This window comes from Setaria italica, chromosome VIII (genome assembly GCF_000263155.2).
Source record: "Setaria italica strain Yugu1 chromosome VIII, Setaria_italica_v2.0, whole genome shotgun sequence".
In the NCBI taxonomy this organism is placed as follows: domain Eukaryota; kingdom Viridiplantae; phylum Streptophyta; class Magnoliopsida; order Poales; family Poaceae; genus Setaria; species Setaria italica.
Window position 1 is genome coordinate 27,917,286 of NC_028457.1, and position 19,914 is coordinate 27,937,199.

At 45.0% G+C, this 19,914-nt stretch overlaps 2 protein-coding genes across 4 annotated transcripts in view; one reads left to right on the forward strand and one right to left on the reverse strand.

The window, feature by feature from the left end:
- The first annotated feature begins 8,685 nt into the window (after positions 1-8,685).
- Positions 8,686-16,434, forward strand: LOC101771438 (UPF0481 protein At3g47200). 3 transcript variants are annotated; one of them, XM_022829341.1, is made up of 3 exons: positions 8,686-9,478; positions 10,145-10,309; positions 15,701-16,434. In XM_022829341.1, exons 1-3 carry the CDS (start codon positions 8,879-8,881, stop codon positions 16,286-16,288), a joined length of 1,353 nt encoding a protein of 450 aa, XP_022685076.1. In that variant the 5' UTR covers positions 8,686-8,878; the 3' UTR covers positions 16,289-16,434. The 3 variants fall into 3 exon arrangements, with proteins under 3 accessions (XP_022685076.1, XP_004979417.1, XP_004979420.1); XM_004979360.2 differs by lacking the exon at positions 15,701-16,434 and having other exon boundaries at positions 8,694-9,478; positions 10,145-11,135; XM_004979363.4 differs by lacking the exons at positions 8,686-9,478; positions 10,145-10,309 and adding an exon at positions 13,731-14,488 and having other exon boundaries at positions 15,536-16,434.
- Positions 16,435-16,532: 98 nt separating this feature from the next.
- LOC101771836 (heparan-alpha-glucosaminide N-acetyltransferase) overlaps positions 16,533-19,914 on the reverse strand; it is a 6,411-nt gene continuing 3,029 nt past the window's right edge. The window contains exons 5-13 of the mRNA XM_004979362.3: positions 18,889-19,001; positions 18,646-18,757; positions 18,418-18,534; positions 18,131-18,222; positions 17,985-18,051; positions 17,752-17,830; positions 17,373-17,464; positions 16,916-17,059; positions 16,533-16,803 (exon numbers count right to left, since the gene is read on the reverse strand). Of these exons, the coding sequence (XP_004979419.1) occupies positions 16,777-16,803; positions 16,916-17,059; positions 17,373-17,464; positions 17,752-17,830; positions 17,985-18,051; positions 18,131-18,222; positions 18,418-18,534; positions 18,646-18,757; positions 18,889-19,001 (843 nt within the window). The 3' untranslated portion in view covers positions 16,533-16,776. The remainder of the gene's footprint in view (positions 16,804-16,915; positions 17,060-17,372; positions 17,465-17,751; positions 17,831-17,984; positions 18,052-18,130; positions 18,223-18,417; positions 18,535-18,645; positions 18,758-18,888; positions 19,002-19,914) is intronic.

The following is a 19,914-nucleotide window of genomic DNA, read 5'->3' on the forward strand; positions in this document are numbered from 1 at the left end:
GCATCCAAGAGTCTTCTGCTGACGTAATAAATTAGCCTCTCTTTTCCTTCAAACTCCTAGACCAACGCCGAGTCGATAGCTCGTTCATCAGCCGATAGATACAATCTGAAAGGTTTATCAGCCTGAGGAGGAACCAATACGGGAGGGGACACTTGATATTGTTTGATATCTTCCAATGCTTTTTGTTGTTCCTCACCCCAAACAAATTCTTGGTCGGGCTTCAACTTCAATAATGGGCTGAAAACTTGAATTCGTCCAGACATGTTTGATATGAATCTCCGGATGAAGTTGATCTTGCCAATTAAGAATTGCAACTCAGTCTTGTCTTGTGGAGCTACAACATTGTTGATGGCGGTTATAATCTTTTGGTTGATCTCGATACGATGCTCGTGGACCATGAAACCCAGAAACTGACCAGCCAAAATACCAAAAGCGCACTTGTTTGGATTCATTTTCAACCCCATGTTTCCTTGTGCATTCTAGCACCTTGCGTAAATCGGCCAAATGCTGTCGATATCCCTTTGACTTGACAACGACATCATCAATGTAAATCTCTACCAGCACACCGATAAGCTTGTGGAATATATAATTCATGGTCCTCTAATATGTAGCTCCAGTGTTTTTCAAACCGAAATTCATGACTACCCACTCGAACAAACCGAGATGACCAGGACACCTGAAGTTCGTTTTGGAGATATCTTCTTCAGCCATTAACACTTGATTATATCCGGCGTTACCGTCCATGAAGCTGATAACCTTATGTCCCGCAGCAGCATCTATCGGTGTAGCTTGGTTAAGATTCCTGAAATCAATGCAAACATGTAGTTTTCCGTTTTTCTTGTACAAAGGAACAATATTAGAAATCCAACCGGCATATCATAATTGCCGAATGAACCCTACTTCAATCAATCTTGTGATTTCTCCTTTATATCAGGTAAATTTTCGGATTACAACGTCGAGCAGGTTGCTGATACGGCCGATATCCTAGTTTTACGGGCAACCGATGTTTGACAATCGACCGGTCTAGACTAGGCATTTCATGATACTCCCAAGCAAAGCAATGTTTAGACTCCCTTAACAAATCTACTAACTCACGCTTATATTCATAATCTAACTTAGCACTAATATACGTCGGCCTTGGCTTGCTACCATCTCCAAGGTCTACCATCTCTAACGAATCGGCCGACGTAAACCCGTGCCCAAGCTTTCCATCTTCTTGGATGAACTCATCCATCAAGACAATTCTTTAGAGCTGACTGCTTGGATCGGCTGTAGACCGAAATCGGATACCTTTAAGAAGTTAGTGTCCCAGGTCTTGCCAGATATGCATCTGACGTGTTCGTAGCTCCACTGTTGCGTGTTGGCTATAGCAATGCTGTAAGAGGAGTCGACGGTGACCACCTCAATCATGTCGCCAATCCACTGGACAAGACACTGGTGCATTGTAGATGGGATGCAGCAATTTGCGTCGATCCAGTCTCGTCCAAGCAGCATATTATAGGACCCTTTACCATTAATGACAAAGAAGGTGATAGGTAGGGTCTTACTGCCGATGGTGAGGTCGACGCAGAGTGCCTCCCGGGCTGGAGATATGTTGCCTTTGAAGTCCTTGAGCATCATGTCTATCTTCATCAAGTCTTCTTCACCCTTGCCAAGTTTTCAGAACATGGCATATGGCATGATGTTCACAGCTGTGCCTCCATCTACCAACAGCTTGGTAATTGGTCTTCCGTTGACTTGCCCCTTGAGGAAAAGAGCTTTGAGATGCTGGCGTTTTTCATCCTCGGGTTTTTCAAAAGTGGTGGTCATTGGCTCCAAAGCCAATTGTGCCATCTGCTCCTCTGCTTTTGTTGTGTTATCGCGGTCAGCAAGTGCCATGAACTCCATTGGTAAGATGAATACCATGTTGACGTCGGCAGCCGAACCCTGATCATCCTATCCTTCTTCGGCTTTTCTTCTGGGGCGCCAAACTTGAGACCTGACCCCTTTTTTATCCAACGCTTGCCTCTGTTCTTCTTCTTGTTGTTCCCATTGGTGTAAGTGTTGGACCCTTCTCTTCTGAGATTTGGTCAAACCATCCGGGCACCATCTGGGGTTCACTGGTTTACCTGGTCATTTCATACATTCCCAGTCCGACACCTAGCCCAATGGATTTTCATCAGAGACTCTCACGTCGGTCATCTCTCCCAACTGATTATATGCGCTAGCTCTGCCCCCCAGCCGATTACGCCCAGCTACTCTGCCCTCCAGCCGATCACGCACTGAAACACGCCAGTCATCTCGCTCGAGCTTGTTTCTGCTGATCGACTCCTATCCTCAATCTTCGGACCATGACCTCTTGAATGGACGGTTGCCGCAGTACTGGCCGTTGCACTCAGGACAATCGTCGGCCGACAGCAATCTGAGATTGTTCTCCCAACAGTGGATGAAGAACGAACACCTCTAGTGGTCTTCATGCCAGCGCATCATATCTTCCCAACATCTCGTGTCTTCCTGTTGCCTTTGGTACTTGTTGAGTAGATCTCGAGATGTGATAGGCTGACGGGGCCGCTCCAGGTTTCTGCTGTTGACGTCATCGGCCGATACCTGGTTCCTGGGGTCCACCGTCCCATTCTTTTCGGCCAATGTTGACGTCAGTACTTTGGTCTGGAGTGCATTCCTACCGCCAACGTCGACCATGTTGGTTGGAAAGAATGTTGGTCGATCTTCATTGGTTTGGCCGGTTTTGTCGAGACTTCGAATTTAAGTCTCCCTTGCTCAAAAGCTGATTGTATTTGCTGACGAAAGATTTTGCACTCATTGGTATCATGAGATGTGGCATTGTGCCACTTGCAGTAGTTCATCTTCTTAAGGTGTTCGGCCGATGGAATTGTGTGGTAAGGCGAGAGCTTGATCTGTCCTTCCTGTGGCAGCAAGTCAAAAATCTTATTGGCCTTAGACGTATCAAAGCCAAACGTCTCCGGCTCTTTCTTTCCAAATGGGCATGATATTGGCTTTTTGCCCTTGACCCATTCTGCCAAGCCGATTTCTGCCTCTTCCTCTGAATCAGATCCCCCCACGTACACCACCTTTTTCTAGAAATTTCTACATTGGTCAAAGGGCGCACCTCCTGACTTGATAGCCGGTGTACTATCTGGCTCAGACTCTCGAACTCTTGAGAAGCATATTTTTCTTTGATGTGCGGTAGGAGCCCTTGAAAAGCAGTATCGGCCAGCTGGCCATCAATCAAGACTAGACTGTAGCATTTGTTCCTGACCTCTCTGAACCTCTGTATATAGCTGGCCACCGACTCGTCGCTTCTTTCCTTGAGGCTAGTTAGATCTGACAGTTTCATCTCGTGGACCCCCGCAAAGAAGTACTTATGGAATTGTTTCTCCAAGTCGGCCCAAGTGATGATGGAGTTGGGCGGCAGCGTAGTAAACCATTGAAATTACGACCCGGACTGGGATGATGAGAACAAGCGTACCCTCAGAGCATCTTGTGCAGCAGCTTCTCCACACTGGATGATGAATCTGTTTACATGTTCCACTATAGATGTATCGTCCTGACCCGAGAATTTGGTGAAGTCGGGCACCTTGTACCGATGAGAGAATGATAACAGGTCGTAGGCGGGTGGGTACGGTGTCCTATATGTGTAGGTTTGCACCTTTGGCTTTAGCCCGAATTGGTCTTGTATTATATCAGCTTTTCTTGCGGTCCAATCCACCTGCTGCTGCTGCTGATGTACAATCGGCTGAACCATCGGCATATGCTGTTGAACTTGCGGCATAGTAATTGGGTGGAAGATTGGTGCGTGCTATGGAGCTTGTGGGTGGACAGTCGGCTGAGGAGCCGACGGCTGCTGATGAGCAGAGTCAACGTGTCGTAGCGCATCTGTTGCCTCATCATACAATAATATTGGTGCTGCATCTCTGAGAGGATCTGGAACACCTGCCCCCCTACTGATTTCCGGAGAAGTCTGTTAATACTGCGGGGCTGTCGGGCGGGAAGCCGATGGAAATGACGTCTGCACCGAAGATCTTGGAACGTAAGCTCCTGAAGGAGCTCCGTAACTAGTGGATGGATCTAGACCGGCAGGTATTCCTGCTGTTCCCCACTGCACTGATGTCGTTAATGGCGGTTGCATAGGAGGTGTAGGCTGAAGCGGTACTCGTGATGGAGAAGGCAGTGCACCGCTATAACCCAGGTGCAATGTTGTGTTGTACCCCTCGTTCTGCACCTGCATCGGCTGAGGAACCGATTGGAACATGCTGGGTGCCGCCGAGAAGCCTCCGACTGATGCGCTGATACGAGGGGCGTAGGCTGGCCCCTGATAACCCTACGCCACACCATTGGCCATAGAGCTGATGACGGCGTTGTACACTTTGTGAGTCATCACCTTGGACTGATCAATCATAGCCTGATAAATAGAATGCTGGAGCATCTTGGACATTTTCCCCGAGTCTTCAGTGATGGTGATTTGGCGAGGAGTCGGGAGGGCGGTCTTTTTGACTGGTTCCCCGCTCCTGGTGCGACTGTAGGATTGCAGGCATGCCTTCTTGAACTCTTCGACAGCCTTTTCCATCTCATCCTTCTGGTCGTCCTTGAGATCTGCCTCGGTGACTTTGATGACATTGTCTTCCAAGATTTCAGCAGCCTTCTGTTTCGACATGTTGGATCTTCCTTTGGTCTCACCGGGCATGCCAAAAGTGTGTTGACGTAGAAAATTGGACAGTAGTCCCGACCCCTGCGTCGAGCACATGACCCGGGAGAATCTGCTTAGCTCCTATTCAGGTTATCACCCTGGTGCGGTTCCCGTAGCGTGCCAGTCAATCTGACCTGTTGATTGACAAGGAAGAAAAGATATCAAATTCCAGAGATTCGATCGGCTGAAGTTCCGATCTATTCCAAAAGATGTATCAGCGGATTGGCCGATTTGATATAAGGATGACCGGCTCTGAAACAACCGATAATCACGTAGCAAATGTAAAAGAAACTACTAGAGTAACTTAAACAATGTTAGGAAAACAACACTTGAAATAGATCTAATCGGTTGTATGGTAATAAAGAATGTATAAATATAGCCGACAGTTCGTGCCTCAAGCTGGATAACTGGTAATAAAAACTCAAATAACAGGCAAAACCTATAATTCTAGCAAATATCGATAACTAGTGAATAAATCTAAACGAAACAACAGCGATGCGCCCGAAGTTAAAGTTTAGATATTACTCGAAACGCGGAACTTACAAATTGGCCAGAGGTCACGTTGATGCAACCTTGCCAACTCGCACGAACTCATGAAAAGAAAAGGGTTTGGTGAAGTCGCCGATTTGAAAGTAAAGTTGCGCGAAAAAGTAGATTTGTATTGATGTTTTGTTGATATTCTTTTACAAGCCTTACGAGGCACCTATTTATACCCTGTTACAACTTGTTTCCTAACCGACTACGATTCTATCTCTTATTCAAAGTAACAAATATTTACATACGGATACCACTCGCATTGGAGTCGAACACCATTCAATCCTCTATAGGCCAATCCTGTCTTCATCTTGTTATTGCCTTGGCCCATTCAGGCTCATATCGGCCGAGCTATTTTGGCTCCCAATTGGCCAGTCCCCATGGACTTCATCAGCTAATCGGCTGAAAGCACTGTAGCTTTATCGGCCGATTTCTCTAGCCACAGCCTCTTGTTTAACCGCATCGATCACTTTTCTCTCCTGTTGACGCCGACCCTAACACGTGTCAAAAACCGGCATCAAAAGGAGGCTGCCCCTCAACATCACCAGGATCATCTCGCCAGATCTTATACCGCAGCACTCCGCACACACGACAAGCATCCAATTTCTCGTATTCATCACCACGATAGAGAATACAGTCATTAGGCTATGCGAGTATCTTCTGAACCTCCAATCCTAGAGGGCAAACAACCCGTTTAGCTTCATATGTTGTGGACGGCAATTCATTATTCTCGGGAAGAATGTTCTTTACAATTTTTAATATCCCCTGAAATGCTTTATCGGACACAACATTTTTTGCCTTCTATTGCAGCATTTCTAGTGTGGTACCCAGTTTTCTGTGCCCCTACTTGCAATCTGGGTACAATAATTTTTTGTGATCATCTATCATATGCAGCAACTTTTTTGATTCCTTCTTAGTTTTGCAATCTCTTTGTGCATCCTATAGCACCTGACCAAGATCATCATTAGGGCCGTCTTCTGCAAACTCTTCTTCATCAACCTCGTCCATTGTAGTATCTACAAAAGCTTGACTTGCACCTCAGTCTAGAATGTTGTTATCATCCTCCTCTTCTTCGCCGTCTTCCATTATAACTTCTCTTTCGCCGTGCTTGGTCCAAACCAAATAGTTAGGCATGAAACCGTATCTAAATAAGTGGTTGTGAATAGTCCTCCAGGAAGAGTAGTCCTTGTTGTTACTGCATTGGAAGCATGGACAACATATGAATATCTTCTCTAGCTTGTAGGCTTTGGCCACTTTGAGAAAATAATGCAAGCCATCAACAAACTCCTTGGTCCATCGTCCGCGTTATACATCCATTGCCGGTCCATCCGCATCGTATTACGTGAGAAATGAAGTCTTCATATTAGATAAAAAAACTTGATCAATATTAGGTAGGGGAAAAATAGAGTAAATGTATTTATAATATTTAGTCATTGCAATAAACATCAGATAAATAAATTATGTCATGAGAAATGGACATAGGTCTTCATATTAGATAAAGAACTTGATCAATATTGATAATTTATACCAATCAACCTTCATAAAGATAAAAAACAATTCACATGAAAATTACACCAATCAACATTCGTAACATTCGGTCGACAAAAAGAAAAATGCTAGAATTCTGGAACAAGATAATAAAGGTACATATATTACAGACGCTCCATAGTAGACACATAGTCAATTATCCTAAAATAATGGTACAAAATAGCAGAATGTTTATCCTCCAAGCCATCTTTGCACATGATTCAATCTTCTACGAAGTGTATGGAAAGCCACCTCCGCTCCTCCAGTACCAAAGAATAGTGTAAGCACATTCATGCCATGTGCAGACACTGTTCTCTGGTATTGGAGGAGCGGAGGAACTAGCTCTTTAGAATGTTCCTCCAGTACCAGAGAATGGAGAGCCACCTCCGCACCTCCAATACCAGAGAATAGTGTAAGCATATTCATAGGTTGCTTGCTTGCCATGAAGGAGGAAGAAGCTCTCGGTCTGGTGGAGTGGCTCGAGCTCGGGGAGGAAGAAGGGAATTTATAGGCAAGGAGTTTTTATCCCGGTTGGAATTACCAGTCGGGAAAAAATGGTGGGGAAGGGGGGGCTTTTGTCCCGGTTGGAAAAAGGGTTGGAATTTCCAACCGGGGACAAAGCTTCCCCCGTCAGTAGCCCCAATCGGGATTAAAGGTTGGGGGGGGGGGGGCTTTAGTCTCGGTTGGTCTTTCCAACCGGGACTAAAGCTTCCCCGTCGGTGACCATTAGTGGCTTATTTTTGATCCGGGACTAAAGGCCCTTTAGTCCCGGGTCCAAAGTGAAGCGGGACAAAAAGGTTAGATGTGGCTTTTGGGTACGGTTTCTTCTAAAAAAAGCTGGACTGCCACTCGTTTTTATTTTCTTCTTTCTAATAAAGCTTATGACAAACCTTGTGTTACCCTTTCGGGAAAACAAAACAACTCAAGAAACATTTCAGAGCGTCTGACATGTTCATGTTGTATGTCTATTTTGCTTAGTGCACCCCTCTGACAGTTGTCAAGATCTCCCAATATAGATAGAGTAAAATTTCATTTCCCGGTGGATTTACCATAGAAACTGTCTTCTATTTCAGGACAGTGGTAGTACAAATCTGGTGGGTACAATTGACAAAAATTCCCAAGATTATCCAAAATTTGCCAAATCTACAAACTTAATTAATAATATTTTTTTTGAACAAACTCAACTTGGCAGGATTGACATTTTCACTGCCCAGCATGTAAACCCGGTTTCCATCGATGTTCATGTTTCCAATGGATGACAGATCAATGTAGCTAGCACAGGATTCACGTGCAACAGGAGGTTCCTTTCTTGATTTTCCTTCCTATCCTACATCCTGGAAAGCCAAAGAGAGCAATCATCGAGATACCTCCCCTGCTATCTACTCTATCCCCTTAGCACTCAACTTTATCCTACATGCTCACACCATTCCCAACGACGCCAAACAGGCTTGCCTATTAGGCCGTTACATATTCCTCGCTTCCTCAGTGCTCCGGACAGCTAGAACGAAACCCCAATCAGGAGTGCACCTCATCCACCTTCTCGCATAGTAGTTTATAGATTACATTACACTCAATCTTGCCGTACTATAGAATCTTGATCTTTTCACGTAAATTAAAGCCTGCAAATGCGGTAATAAATGACTATCATTCTTCTGAATTCTCGCTGGTCAGCTTTCAGATGTAAAAACATGCAGGGAGCTCGCAGTGACCATGATATGCCTCCTTCTGAAAAAAAAAATTCACCCTTGCTCTTCGCAGACGGTCTAAGTAGATTTACTTAAGGACTGTAATGATCGCGACATGTCACATAGTGGACAGTTCAGATTATCATTGTGCCGACTGCCGTGACCGTAATTCCAATTTGAGTCTTATGTTAGACATGAGTAGTTCAGAGCGACAGGGACTAGTCCTGTATGCACATGACAGTGACCTCTTTTCCGGACACCGAGCACGCGCGCCGTGGCATGCAACGCAAGTAACCGCATGCATATGCCTATATATCAAGAATAGAGTTCTAGACGATCTCAAAAAAAAAGACTAGAGTTCTAGACTATTAAGATTATTAGCTAACCATCGAGCAATCAACTCTCTCTCTCTACTCCGACATACAATCTGCTACCTTTCACCGGATCCATGGCTGCCGCCGCCGCGAGCAGTAGAGCGTGGGTGGTGGACGTGGAGAAGACGCTGGAAGAGGCCGACGCGTCGTTGGAGGTCTACCTGTGGCAGCGCCACAGCATCTACCGCGTGCCGGCGTGCATCAAGGACCTCAAGCCCAAGGCGTACCGGCCGCAGGTGGTGTCGCTGGGCCCCTTCCACCACGGCGACAAGGAGCTCCAGCCCATGGAGGAGCACAAGCAGCGCGCGCTGCGGCACCTGCTCCGGCGGGCCAGGCGGCCGCTGGAGGCGTTCGCCGCCGCCGTGGAGGAGGTCGCCGAGCAGCTGGAGAGCGCGTACATGGACCTAGGCGACCAGTGGCGCGGCGAGGAGGGGAGGAGGGAGAAGTTCCTGGAGATGATGATCGTCGACGGGTGCTTCCTGCTGGAGGTGATGAGGGCCGCCGGCCGCGACGGGAAGAACACCGGGGACTACGCGCCCAACGACCCGATCTTTAGTCATCATGGGGTGCTCTACATGGTGCCCTACATCCGCCGGGATATGCTCATGCTCGAGAACCAGCTGCCGTTGCTCCTGCTGCAGAAGCTCGTCGCCGTCGAGGGTGGCAATCCCCCGGTAAATGATTTACTACCTTACCCGTCTGTCATACGATGCCAAACCCACCGGTCACGAGTAAGTGTCGTTTTTTGGTTGCATGTAGTCGTTTTATCATCGGTATCTCGCTGAATATTTAATTAATTGAACTTTTGGAAAAGGTATGGCTAAATTTTCTCTTGAAAAATAGTTTCGAAGCAAAATGGCATTGCTGTATTTATCTCATTTTTAGCAGTGTTTTGTCTCGAGTTCTTCCGTTTTACATCACAAGTCATTCTCTCCTAAGATCAGCTTTGTTTGGATTGTAATTATGTCTCCACTACATTATACTTCCTCTGTTCCAAATTATAGGTCATTTTGGTTTTCCTAGCTTCACAAATATTATTATGCGTGTCTAGTATATGTCTAGATGCATAATAATTATATTTATAAATCTATAAAAGCTAAAACAACTTATAATTTGGAGCGTAGTAGGGAGTACGTAATATAGTTCACACACGAAGAGTAATTAATTTTAGTAGTGTAATCAAAGTTTCCAACGGCATTTTGATTCATTTCTAACGTGTCATATTAAACTTACAATGACATGAGAGCAAATATTGAATTATCCTATTATTCGCATAAATGAACTCAAACTAACCAATTAAAATACTTCAATCTGCATGGATTACGGGTGCCACCACGCAGAACGACGACGTGATCAACAGGATGGTGCTAAAGTTCATGTCCCCGTCGTCCCGGCAGCCACCGGCCGGCACCAGTCTTGGGCTCCACCCGCTCGACGTGTGCCGCCGGAGCATGCTCTATGGCCCGTACCAGGCCACACGGGACCCGAAGGACGTGGTGGCGGAGGCGGACATCATCCGGTCGGCGGTGGAGCTGTACGAGGCCGGGATCCGGTTCAAGAAGAGCCACTCGGCGAGCCTCCACGACATCCGCTTCCGGCACGGCGTGCTGAGAATGCCGGCAGTGACGGTGGACGACTCCACCGAGTACATGTTCCTCAACATGATGGCGTTCGAGCGGCTGCACGTCGGCGCCGGAAACGACGTCACGGCGTACGTCTTCTTCATGGACAACATCATCGACTCCGCCAAGGACGTGGCGCTGCTGAGCACCAGCGGCATCATCCAGAACGCCGTCGGCAGCGACAAGGCGGTGGCGCAGCTGTTCAACAGCATCTCCAAGGACGTCGTCCTCGAGCCGGAGAGCGCGCTGGACGCTGTTCACCGGCAGGTGAACGCCTACTGCGGGAAGCCATGGAACATGTGGCGTGCCAACTTGATCCACACCTACTTCCGGAGCCCTTGGGCGTTCATGTCCCTCGCCGCCGCCGTCTTCCTCCTCGTCATGACCATCATGCAGACCGTCTACACTGTGCTGCCATACTACCAGCAGGACCAAGCCAACAACAGCTCTCCAGCGGCACCGGCTCCAATGTGATCTTGCAGCGCAGCTTTTGCATTCATCTACATGCAAGCGTCCCGGCTCTATGTACATGGAATATCTGTTTGACTTTGTTTTGCACTTTTGTGCCTTGATTTTCTTGAGTTGCCTTGTGCTGCGTAATGTTTTCGATTCCATTTGCCTTGTTTGAGTTGTTGAACCGAGGATTCTGAATTTGGAAAAGAGTGGTGCTATTGATCAAAACTGAAATAAAGTTGTTTTTAACGCTCAACCCCAACAGGGAATAGCAAATTTACAGACGACTGGATGGAAGCCTCCGTTTGGTCGATCTTCGACACATTGTTCTTTCCGCTTTTGTATCCTGCTCGAGCACCCATTCCCTTTTTATCCACACCTCGCTTAGCGCATGCTAACCCGCCTCACGTGTGTATCTTCCTAATCCCTAGCTCTAGATCCCCACACGATTAATCAAACAAATAATAAAATTGGGAAAAAAATTTACCAAAAAAATATTGGAATAATACATTTTCCAAAAAAAAAATGTTTTTGAGAGCAAACTTTCAAGAACAAAAAATTGAAGTACATACCAAAGTTTTCAAAAAAAATGTTAGAAATATTCAATTCAAAAAATTGGAAACAAACTTTTGTGAAAAAGTAACTAAATTTTTTTCATAAAAAAAATTTAGAAGAAAAATGTTTGAACAGAAAAAAAAAAGTTATAGGCAAAAGCTTTGGAAGGAAAAATTATAGAAAAAATTTCAAAAAAGAAAAAATGAAAAACACAAAAACAAAAGGTCTCAGGTAAAAATGGAGAACAAAGAATTTGAAGCAAAACTTTAGAAGGAAAAAATGAGAATAAAAATTTGTAGAATAAAAAATAAGAAACATGAGGAAAGACATGTCGTCTGGCTAGCAGATCGGGTAGATCTCGCTCGTCGCTCCCTTCATGGGAGCTCACCGGGGCCACCGCTGCTCCCTCCCTAGGAGCTCGCTAGAGCCGACATCGCTCCGGTGCAGCCCGGATCCGCCTACGACAGCCTCGTTAACACCTGCTCCTGTGTGGGGTGCTCGCGGTGCTGCTCCAGTACCGCTCAAGGGAGTTCGCCGTGCCCCGCCGTTGCTGGACCCGCGGAAATGCAGCTCCAGGCATGCTGCGCTGGGGTCAGGCTCCGCCCCGCGCTAAGCTCCACCATGCGGAGCTCCACTGTCAGATTGAGAGAGAAGAGGAAAGCCTTGGAAAAAAGAGAAGGGGAATGGACCGTTTAACCGGAGAGAGAAGGTGGAAAAGAAAAGAAACTAGACAATTGAAATCTAGTGGGCCCCACCATGTGAGGTTTGAAACTGCAAAATTAGCTTTGCGATCCCTAACCTTTCATCCCTGTCAGAAAAGAAATGGTATTTATATGGTATTCATGCTCTCTTTTTACTAAAATTTTGATGGCTTGAAATTCATCCTTGGAACCTACAAACACCTATAAAAAAGTACATCCTCACCAACATATTAGTCGTAGTGAATTAGACTATGTTGTCACCCAATCACCAAAATGACAAACAATAGTCTTAGGCCATTTTCCTTACATACTTATTAAGGAAAATTAAGCTATAGAATTTTAGATGTTCTATTTAAACAAAATATATTGACAGTCATAATTTAATGTGTTGCACCCAACCCAACAAGAGACAATGCTTTTGTGGCTAAAGGGTGGTAAATACAACAAAAAAAATCTTATTTCAAAAATACATGTCAGCACGGATCAATTGGGGCCGGATTGTCTCACGCAAGCATTCCTATAATAGTTATGCATTATGTATCACCAGAAGCTTCGTTGCAGCCACCAATTCCTCTCATTTAGAAAGTTTGACATAGGACAACAGTAAAGTGAACTATAATTTGAAACTGAGGGAATATATATTAATAGTTAAAATGATAGAATTCTAACTACCAAAACTATATGCCATGTACTTCCAATCAGAGGTAATATCATGCATGCTGAACCGATTGGATTTGTTTTGTTGCATACTTAAAAATCGCTGCTGGCCAGTAAAACTGGCTAAAGAAATTTCAGCCCTTTCACCATTAACAAAAAAAATTCAAATAAATTTCAAATCTGTGAACTGAAACCATGCATCCTGAAATGCAAAATATGTGAAACTTTTGGAAATTTTGACAAAATTTACTTAACTTTTGCCAAAAAGGGCTGACTACATCCTGCTCGACCCGTTCGAATTTTCCGCGGGGACCAACCAGGTCCAGGTTTAGTTCCGGTACGCGGAACTTTTTCTGTGTGGACGGCAGACCACATATATATGTCTCACGTGAGTCACTTGTACTTGGAGCTTCGTTTCTTGATTCCTCCTTCTCAATGCATGATGGAAAACTACAGAGAGCGATGATCAAGATACCTCTCCTGCCCTCTAGTCAATCCTCTTACCACCCATCCACGACGGCCAGCAGGCCGCCTTTTACATATTCCTCGCTTCCTCACTGGTATCCCAGCCAGCTAACCATTCAGGTTGACATATTAAACTAAGTCACACTACTAGCATCTTGATCTGTTTATATATTGTAAAACCTGTACCTGAACATGGTAAACTAAGTCACGCTGATGACCTTGATGTCAGCTAGCTGTAAAATAAAGCGTGCAGCTCTCAGTGACCATGGCAAAGTTATAGTAGTATAATGTGATTAGCCTCTTTTTAATTTAACACCTATCACGACACATTAATTGCAATGTTTAGAACTCATTTAGTAGCCATATGCATTCACATGACAGTGGCCTCTTTCCCTGCACTTAGCACGCAAGAGGTGGCATGCAACGCAAGCTAGCTACCCGATACGCCTATGTGGCTATTTTGCAACGCCGATAGCTTGAACACATATACATGGCTATATAAATCTAGGTTTCTATTGCCAACGTTAGTGTCTAGCTTCCCTTCATGAAAGTCTAGATGAGTAGCTATAGCAGTCGAATCACAAGTTAGCTTAGGCATCTTCTATACGAATTGCTCGTCGGATCAATGGCGGCGGCCGGTGGCGGCAGGAGGGTATGGGTGGTGGACGTGGAGAAGAAGCTGGATGAGGCCGACGCGTCGGTGGAGGTGTCGCGGTGGCAGCGCCACTGCATCTACCGCGTGCCGGCGTGCATCAAGGACCTGAAGCCCAAGGCGTACCGCCCCCAGGTGGTGTCGCTGGGCCCCTTCCACCACGGCGACCCCGAGCTGGTCCCCATGGAGGAGCACAAGCGCCGGGCGCTGCGGCACCTGCTGCGCCGGGCCAAGCGGCCGCTGGAGAAGTTCGCCGCCGCCGTGGAGGAGGTCGCCGAGCAGCTGGCGAGCGCGTACCTTGACCTCGGCGCCGAGTGGAGGGAAGGTGACGGGAGGGAGAGGTTCCTGGAGATGATGATCGTGGACGGGTGCTTCCTGCTGGAGGTGATGAGGGCCGCCAGCCTCGACGTGGTCGGGAAGAGTAATACCGGGGACTACGCGCCCAACGACCCCATCTTCAGCCACCATGGGGTGCTCTACATGGTGCCCTACATCCGCCGCGACATGCTCATGCTCGAGAACCAGCTGCCGCTGCTCCTGCTGGAGAGGCTCGTCGCCGTCGAGACTGACAAGCTTACGGTAAATTATTTGATTCTCTGCTCATTGTTTTTAGAACGTCAAGTGCAACAAGCTAAGCATAGGATCAAGCAGGCGGATAACGTAAATTTCTTCTATTTTTAGCACTGTTCTCTTTATGCTTGGCTTTGTCAAGGCATCGATGCCAAAGAAAGCAAAAGCAAAGCAAGATGTATAGCACCTTGGATCTTGACTTCTCTTCTTTTCACATGGCATCACACTTGCTTTTAGAGAGACCACTTCATTCTTTTCTGCAACGTAGAAATGTATCATGTGAACCTTACAACAGTTTCACACAGCACAGATCAATTTCTGTCGGGATTGGGAAAATTTTACATGTTTCAGAAGAGTAGTAACTTATTGAGACACTTATGCATTAGTTCATTTGTTGCCACTAGTTCACTGGGTTCTGGGATTCAGTTTGAAATGGATGAATTTAGTGGAATCTCCCCATTTCACTGAGGACTGAAATGAAGTCGAATTGGTCAAAACAAATTAACCAAAGTTGAATTTTTCCACCATTGTTAAGATTTATACCAGCCCACGTACGTACTCCCCTAGGTATAAAGACGTTAATAAAACTTAATATGTCTCCCCTTTGTGAGAGTAGTTGATATGTCTCCCCTTTGTGAGAGTAGTTGATGTGGTAGTTTTTTTTATTACCCAGTCTGGATTTACTTCTACTTTTTAATATAATCAGCAGCCCGGTTCGTTTTTTTCTAACAATGAACAACATGTCTTCTTCCTTAGCTCCTCACCATATCTCCCTAGCTAGTTCTCCCCTGCCATCTTCTCTAGAGTGTTCAATTCCTAAATTTTCATCACAGTCTAGCAAAATTTCATTTAAAATGAATTATATTCATTGATCGGTCAAGTCCTAAATCCCAGTCCAAATTCTTCAAAATTTCAGAAAATCATTCATTTCGGTGGTATCCAAATTTTTTCGTATTTCGAATCCCAAAGCTTCTTCACGTGAAAAAGCTGTCAAGCACTGCTTTTTGGTCTTGCAACTGAACTAGAACCATTGAACCCTTTTGCATGTGCACGTAGAATGGCGATGTCATCAACAGGATGGTGCTGAGGTTCCTGTCCCCGTCGCCGCGGCTTCCGCCGCCCGGTGCCACTCCGGGTCTCCACGCGCTCGACGTGCACCGCCGGAACATGCTCTACGGCCATTACCAGGCGCCGCACTGGAGCTCGCGCGACGTGCCGGAGGCGGACATCATCCGGTCGGCGGTGGAGCTGTACGAGGCCGGGATCCGGTTCAAGAAGAGCCACTCGGCGAGCCTCCACGACATCCGCTTCCGGCACGGCGTGCTGAGCATGCCGGCAGTGACGGTGGACGACTCCACTGAGTACATGTTCCTCAACATGATGGCGTTCGAGCGGCTGCACGTCGGCGCCGGCAACGACGTCACGGCTTACGTCTTCTTCATGGACAACATCATCGACTCCGCCAAGGACGTGGCGCTGCTGAGCTCCAGGGGCATCATCCAGAACGCCGTCGGCAGCGACAAGGCAGTGGCGAAGCTGTTCAACAGCATCTCCAAGGACGTGGTGCTCGAGACGGACAGCGCGCTCGACGCTGTGCACCGGGAGGTGAACGCCTACTGCCGGAAGCCGTGGAACATGTGGCGCGCCAACCTCATCCACACCTACTTCCGGAGCCCATGGGCGTTCCTCTCCCTCGCCGCCGCCATCTTCCTCCTCGTCATGACCATCATGCAGACCGTCTACAGCGTGCTGCAATTCTACCAGAACAACGGCAGTGGCAGCTCGTCTACGGCGCCGGCTCCGATGTGACAATTGCCGTGCAGCTTTTGCATTCATTTGCTTGCGTGCTGCGCCATGCATATTGGTGATTTGGTTGAGTTGGTTTTGTTTTGATTTTCTTGAAGATATGATGTGTTGAATGTTGCTTATTTCATTTTGTTGATGATGTTTTTTTTGATCTTTTTGTGTGCCTTGTTGAGTTTGTTACAATTGAAGGTTTGGAATTATGGAAAAAGGACTTCAAACCCCCGATTCTAAACTGGTACAAAATAAATATGAAAAGAATAAAGCAACTCACAATATAGTGCATATAATTGACTATGTCATATTTGCTAGTTGAAATTTCCGCGTGCATTGGACCAATTCTAAACTTAGCATAGGGTCCCAAAATTCTAAGACGCTCCTGCTACAGGCGTGTGTTACAGCATGCGGGTAGCACTGACTGTTTCAGAAAGCTGGTGCTCTATGCTGTGTTATTGTTCTCTCTAAATCTTGAACGTCACTGAGAAGACATGCAGTCAGCCTCCGATTCCTATAAATTTCAACTGTCCAAACACAAATGCCACCAGTATTTAATAAGTTAAAACACTAGTATACTTCATGATTTGGAATATGATGAAAGGGAAGAAACAAACCAAACATGGTCATATGTCTTACAATGTTGTTCTGTGGTTCCCTCCAATAGAAGCCATGCACCAGGATTGGGGCGATGTTGCATGCCACTAGAGCAAATATGATGAGAGCATGCTTTCCCACCCACTCCATTGGGAAAAGCGGCTTCTTGTAACCATAAACATCCACCTGGAAGCATATACCATGTCGGTGACATCACGAATCCATGTAGCGCAAACCATTCGTCCTAGTTGGCGTAACTGCGTATCTTCTATTATGTTAAATTGTTAATGGAACAGGGGACGTACTTTTCGAAAACCCATTGGTTCATTCACACATGAACATAGTGGAAACAAAATGATGTTGAAACATTTTGGATATACTTGTCCTTCAACTGGCTTGGTTTAATTAGTTACTCAGGTATCAATATTTCAATAATTTATCAAATGAACGGCAGAGCTCATGTGCTTTTAGAAAAAAAAACAAGAAAAGTGTCACCAACCAGCAAATAGATTCCTGCAAAGAAGAGACCCGCGGTGCCCGTGGTGAGGCAGGTGTAGCTCAGACTATATAACGACTTGTTCAAGTGCAAGCCTGCATGTGAATAACCCAAATGAAGATGATAAGCATACTACACGGTGTTAAACTACTGAAACAAAATTTTAGTTGGTAGTGTTGACGTTGACTACTGAAGGCCCATTACAGAACCTGATTTAGTAAAGCGTCAGTAACATTCTTCATGTTCAGTAGTTTAGGGTGTCTTTTTCGGCAGCACATGCTAGGTGCTGGATATCATTGTACCCTAGGGTGAGATGTGCCCACCGTACAACACAATTATTATTATGACAGCAAAGTACTTAGCTAACTAATCATTTCATTACCAAACAAGTCAAGCAAGAAGCCAAGAATCAGCAAGCTTAGTGATGGAATCGACCACCGCACTATTCTCTCGCCATGCTCCTGCAGTAACAAAATTTCAAGAAAAAAACAGCAATTGTAAGTTATGTTAAACATACAGAACACTGACCACAATTACATACTTATCAAGGAATTGCACAAACTCCGATTGAAAGAGAAAAAAATGAAGAAGCAACATTTACTTCTGTATAGGTACCTTGAAGTGCACAATGACATGCCCAATTTGGAGCCCGATCAAGCAGGTCACAATTGCCATCAGGGAACTACAAATGGCAAAAACATACATAGTTTAGCAGTCAAGTAAGTCATTCAGAAATTAAGCTAGTGTAAGCCACTAATTACCTGAGGAGGCCTTCAGGTTCAAAGGGAGCTTCACACCATGTCGGACCGTCTGGTGGAAGTGGCCCATTTCGTGGGGAGTTGATGCTACATTGCTTCAAAAAAAAGTATAAATGATAGACTGTAAGTTCATCAATAGTAGCTGTAATATACTCATAGAATAAAAAACACTACTATTTGATGTGTGCATTTTAGAAAATCCAGGTTCAAACTTCAAGAGCCAAGTTTCAAATATGCATAATAAAGTTGTCTTCTAGCACACATTTCATCAACTGCATTTTTTTGCATACCGCTGTCTTGAGGTAAACGGGGTGTGTATAGAGATGTTGGATTCCAATAACACGTCGATCAATCATGCCCACAGCATTGCAGCCAGGCCCTATATCACCCCTCACCCCACATTTCACCTGGACGCAGCAAAATAAAAACTCATAAACAGAAAGTAATTAATATCCAGCAGGAATTTTCCATAAAAAAGAATGCCAAATAAATTTGACCACATGTATTAATGTAATTACCTTAAAATGCTTAAAAGTGGTGTCTGGATATATGACCTCATATTCCCAGTCTGGCACATACATGCCATACAAAACCGTCATGTAGGTGACCGTGAGAACCAAACCCACAAACCTTTGAAAAATAAGGGAAAGGAATACACGGTGATGCAATGTAAATACAGAACTAATTAGATTATCTAATTAACCCACCACTAGCTGCTACTTTTCTATTTGAAGTGTCTGTTAAAGTTGTAGCATGCTTACAGCTGATGACGGTATCTTCTGATCAACGCATAGCCACCAGCTCCAATGTCACTTGCACCACCTCGTAGCCATATTTCGCAAAGCGCCACCGCTAAGTACGCTATTGCAATTCTCTACAGCAAGTGGATAATTTTAATCATTTTATTGGATCACTACAGGAAAGCTAAAAATTGCCGAGTGTTTTTTCTTTGCCGAGTGTTTTTTTTCGAACACTCGGCAAACAAGCTCTTTGCCGAGTGCCAAGCTAAAAACACTCGGCAAATCGGGGCTTTGCCGAGTGTCATAAAAAAAACACTTGGCAAACCCCATCTTTGCCGAGTGTTATTTTGACACTCAGCAAAAAAATAATTTTTTTCCTCTTTTCACCTTGAAATTTTTTCTGCTCCCCACATACAACATGTGGTACTCCATGTTAAAATTTGGTATATTTTTAGATTTATTTGCTATATTTATTTAATTAATTGCATTTCAAGGAAATTTTTGGTATAAGTCAAATTTGAACTGCAAGTGATTCAAATTATGGAACAAAATGAGTAGAAAAATGATATTCATGTTATTTGGCCCAATTTGAGACCTGACCCATGAAATGAAAAGAAATTTCGAACATCTTGTTTAGGAAACACGACCATGAACGTGTGGAAGTACTATTTTTAAATTGTAAAAAAACAAGCAAAGTCTGAAAATCAAGAGATTTGTCATGATGTGATGATATAATACGTGGAGGCTGTGGAATAAATTGAGAAGGTTTTGTACATTTCATCATGTACGATGATTACAAATCGAAGTATCTCAGAAGAGGAATAGTAACTTTGAGAAGGATTCGATAAGATTTAGAGTCGAACTAACGGTCGAGTTTGGTTTGACTACAAAACTTTTTGTATAGTCAGTAGAGAACATATATTGTTTCGTGTGAAAATTTGGTATTATTTTGAAACTGTTGGATATTTTTTAAATTTCTTTAAAATTTTTTTGCCGAGTGTCCTAGGTTAGACACTCGGCAAAGAAACCCTTTAATTGTCGCATGTG

Bases quoted from the DNA above. Each gene is read 5' to 3' on its own strand.
- LOC101771438 (XM_004979363.4), top strand. From the start codon at position 13,883: ATGGCGGCGGCCGGTGGCGGCAGGAGGGTATGGGTGGTGGACGTGGAG. The intron at 14,489-15,535 runs GTAAATTATTTG...ATGTGCACGTAG, and splicing joins TCGAGACTGACAAGCTTACG to AATGGCGATGTCATCAACAG.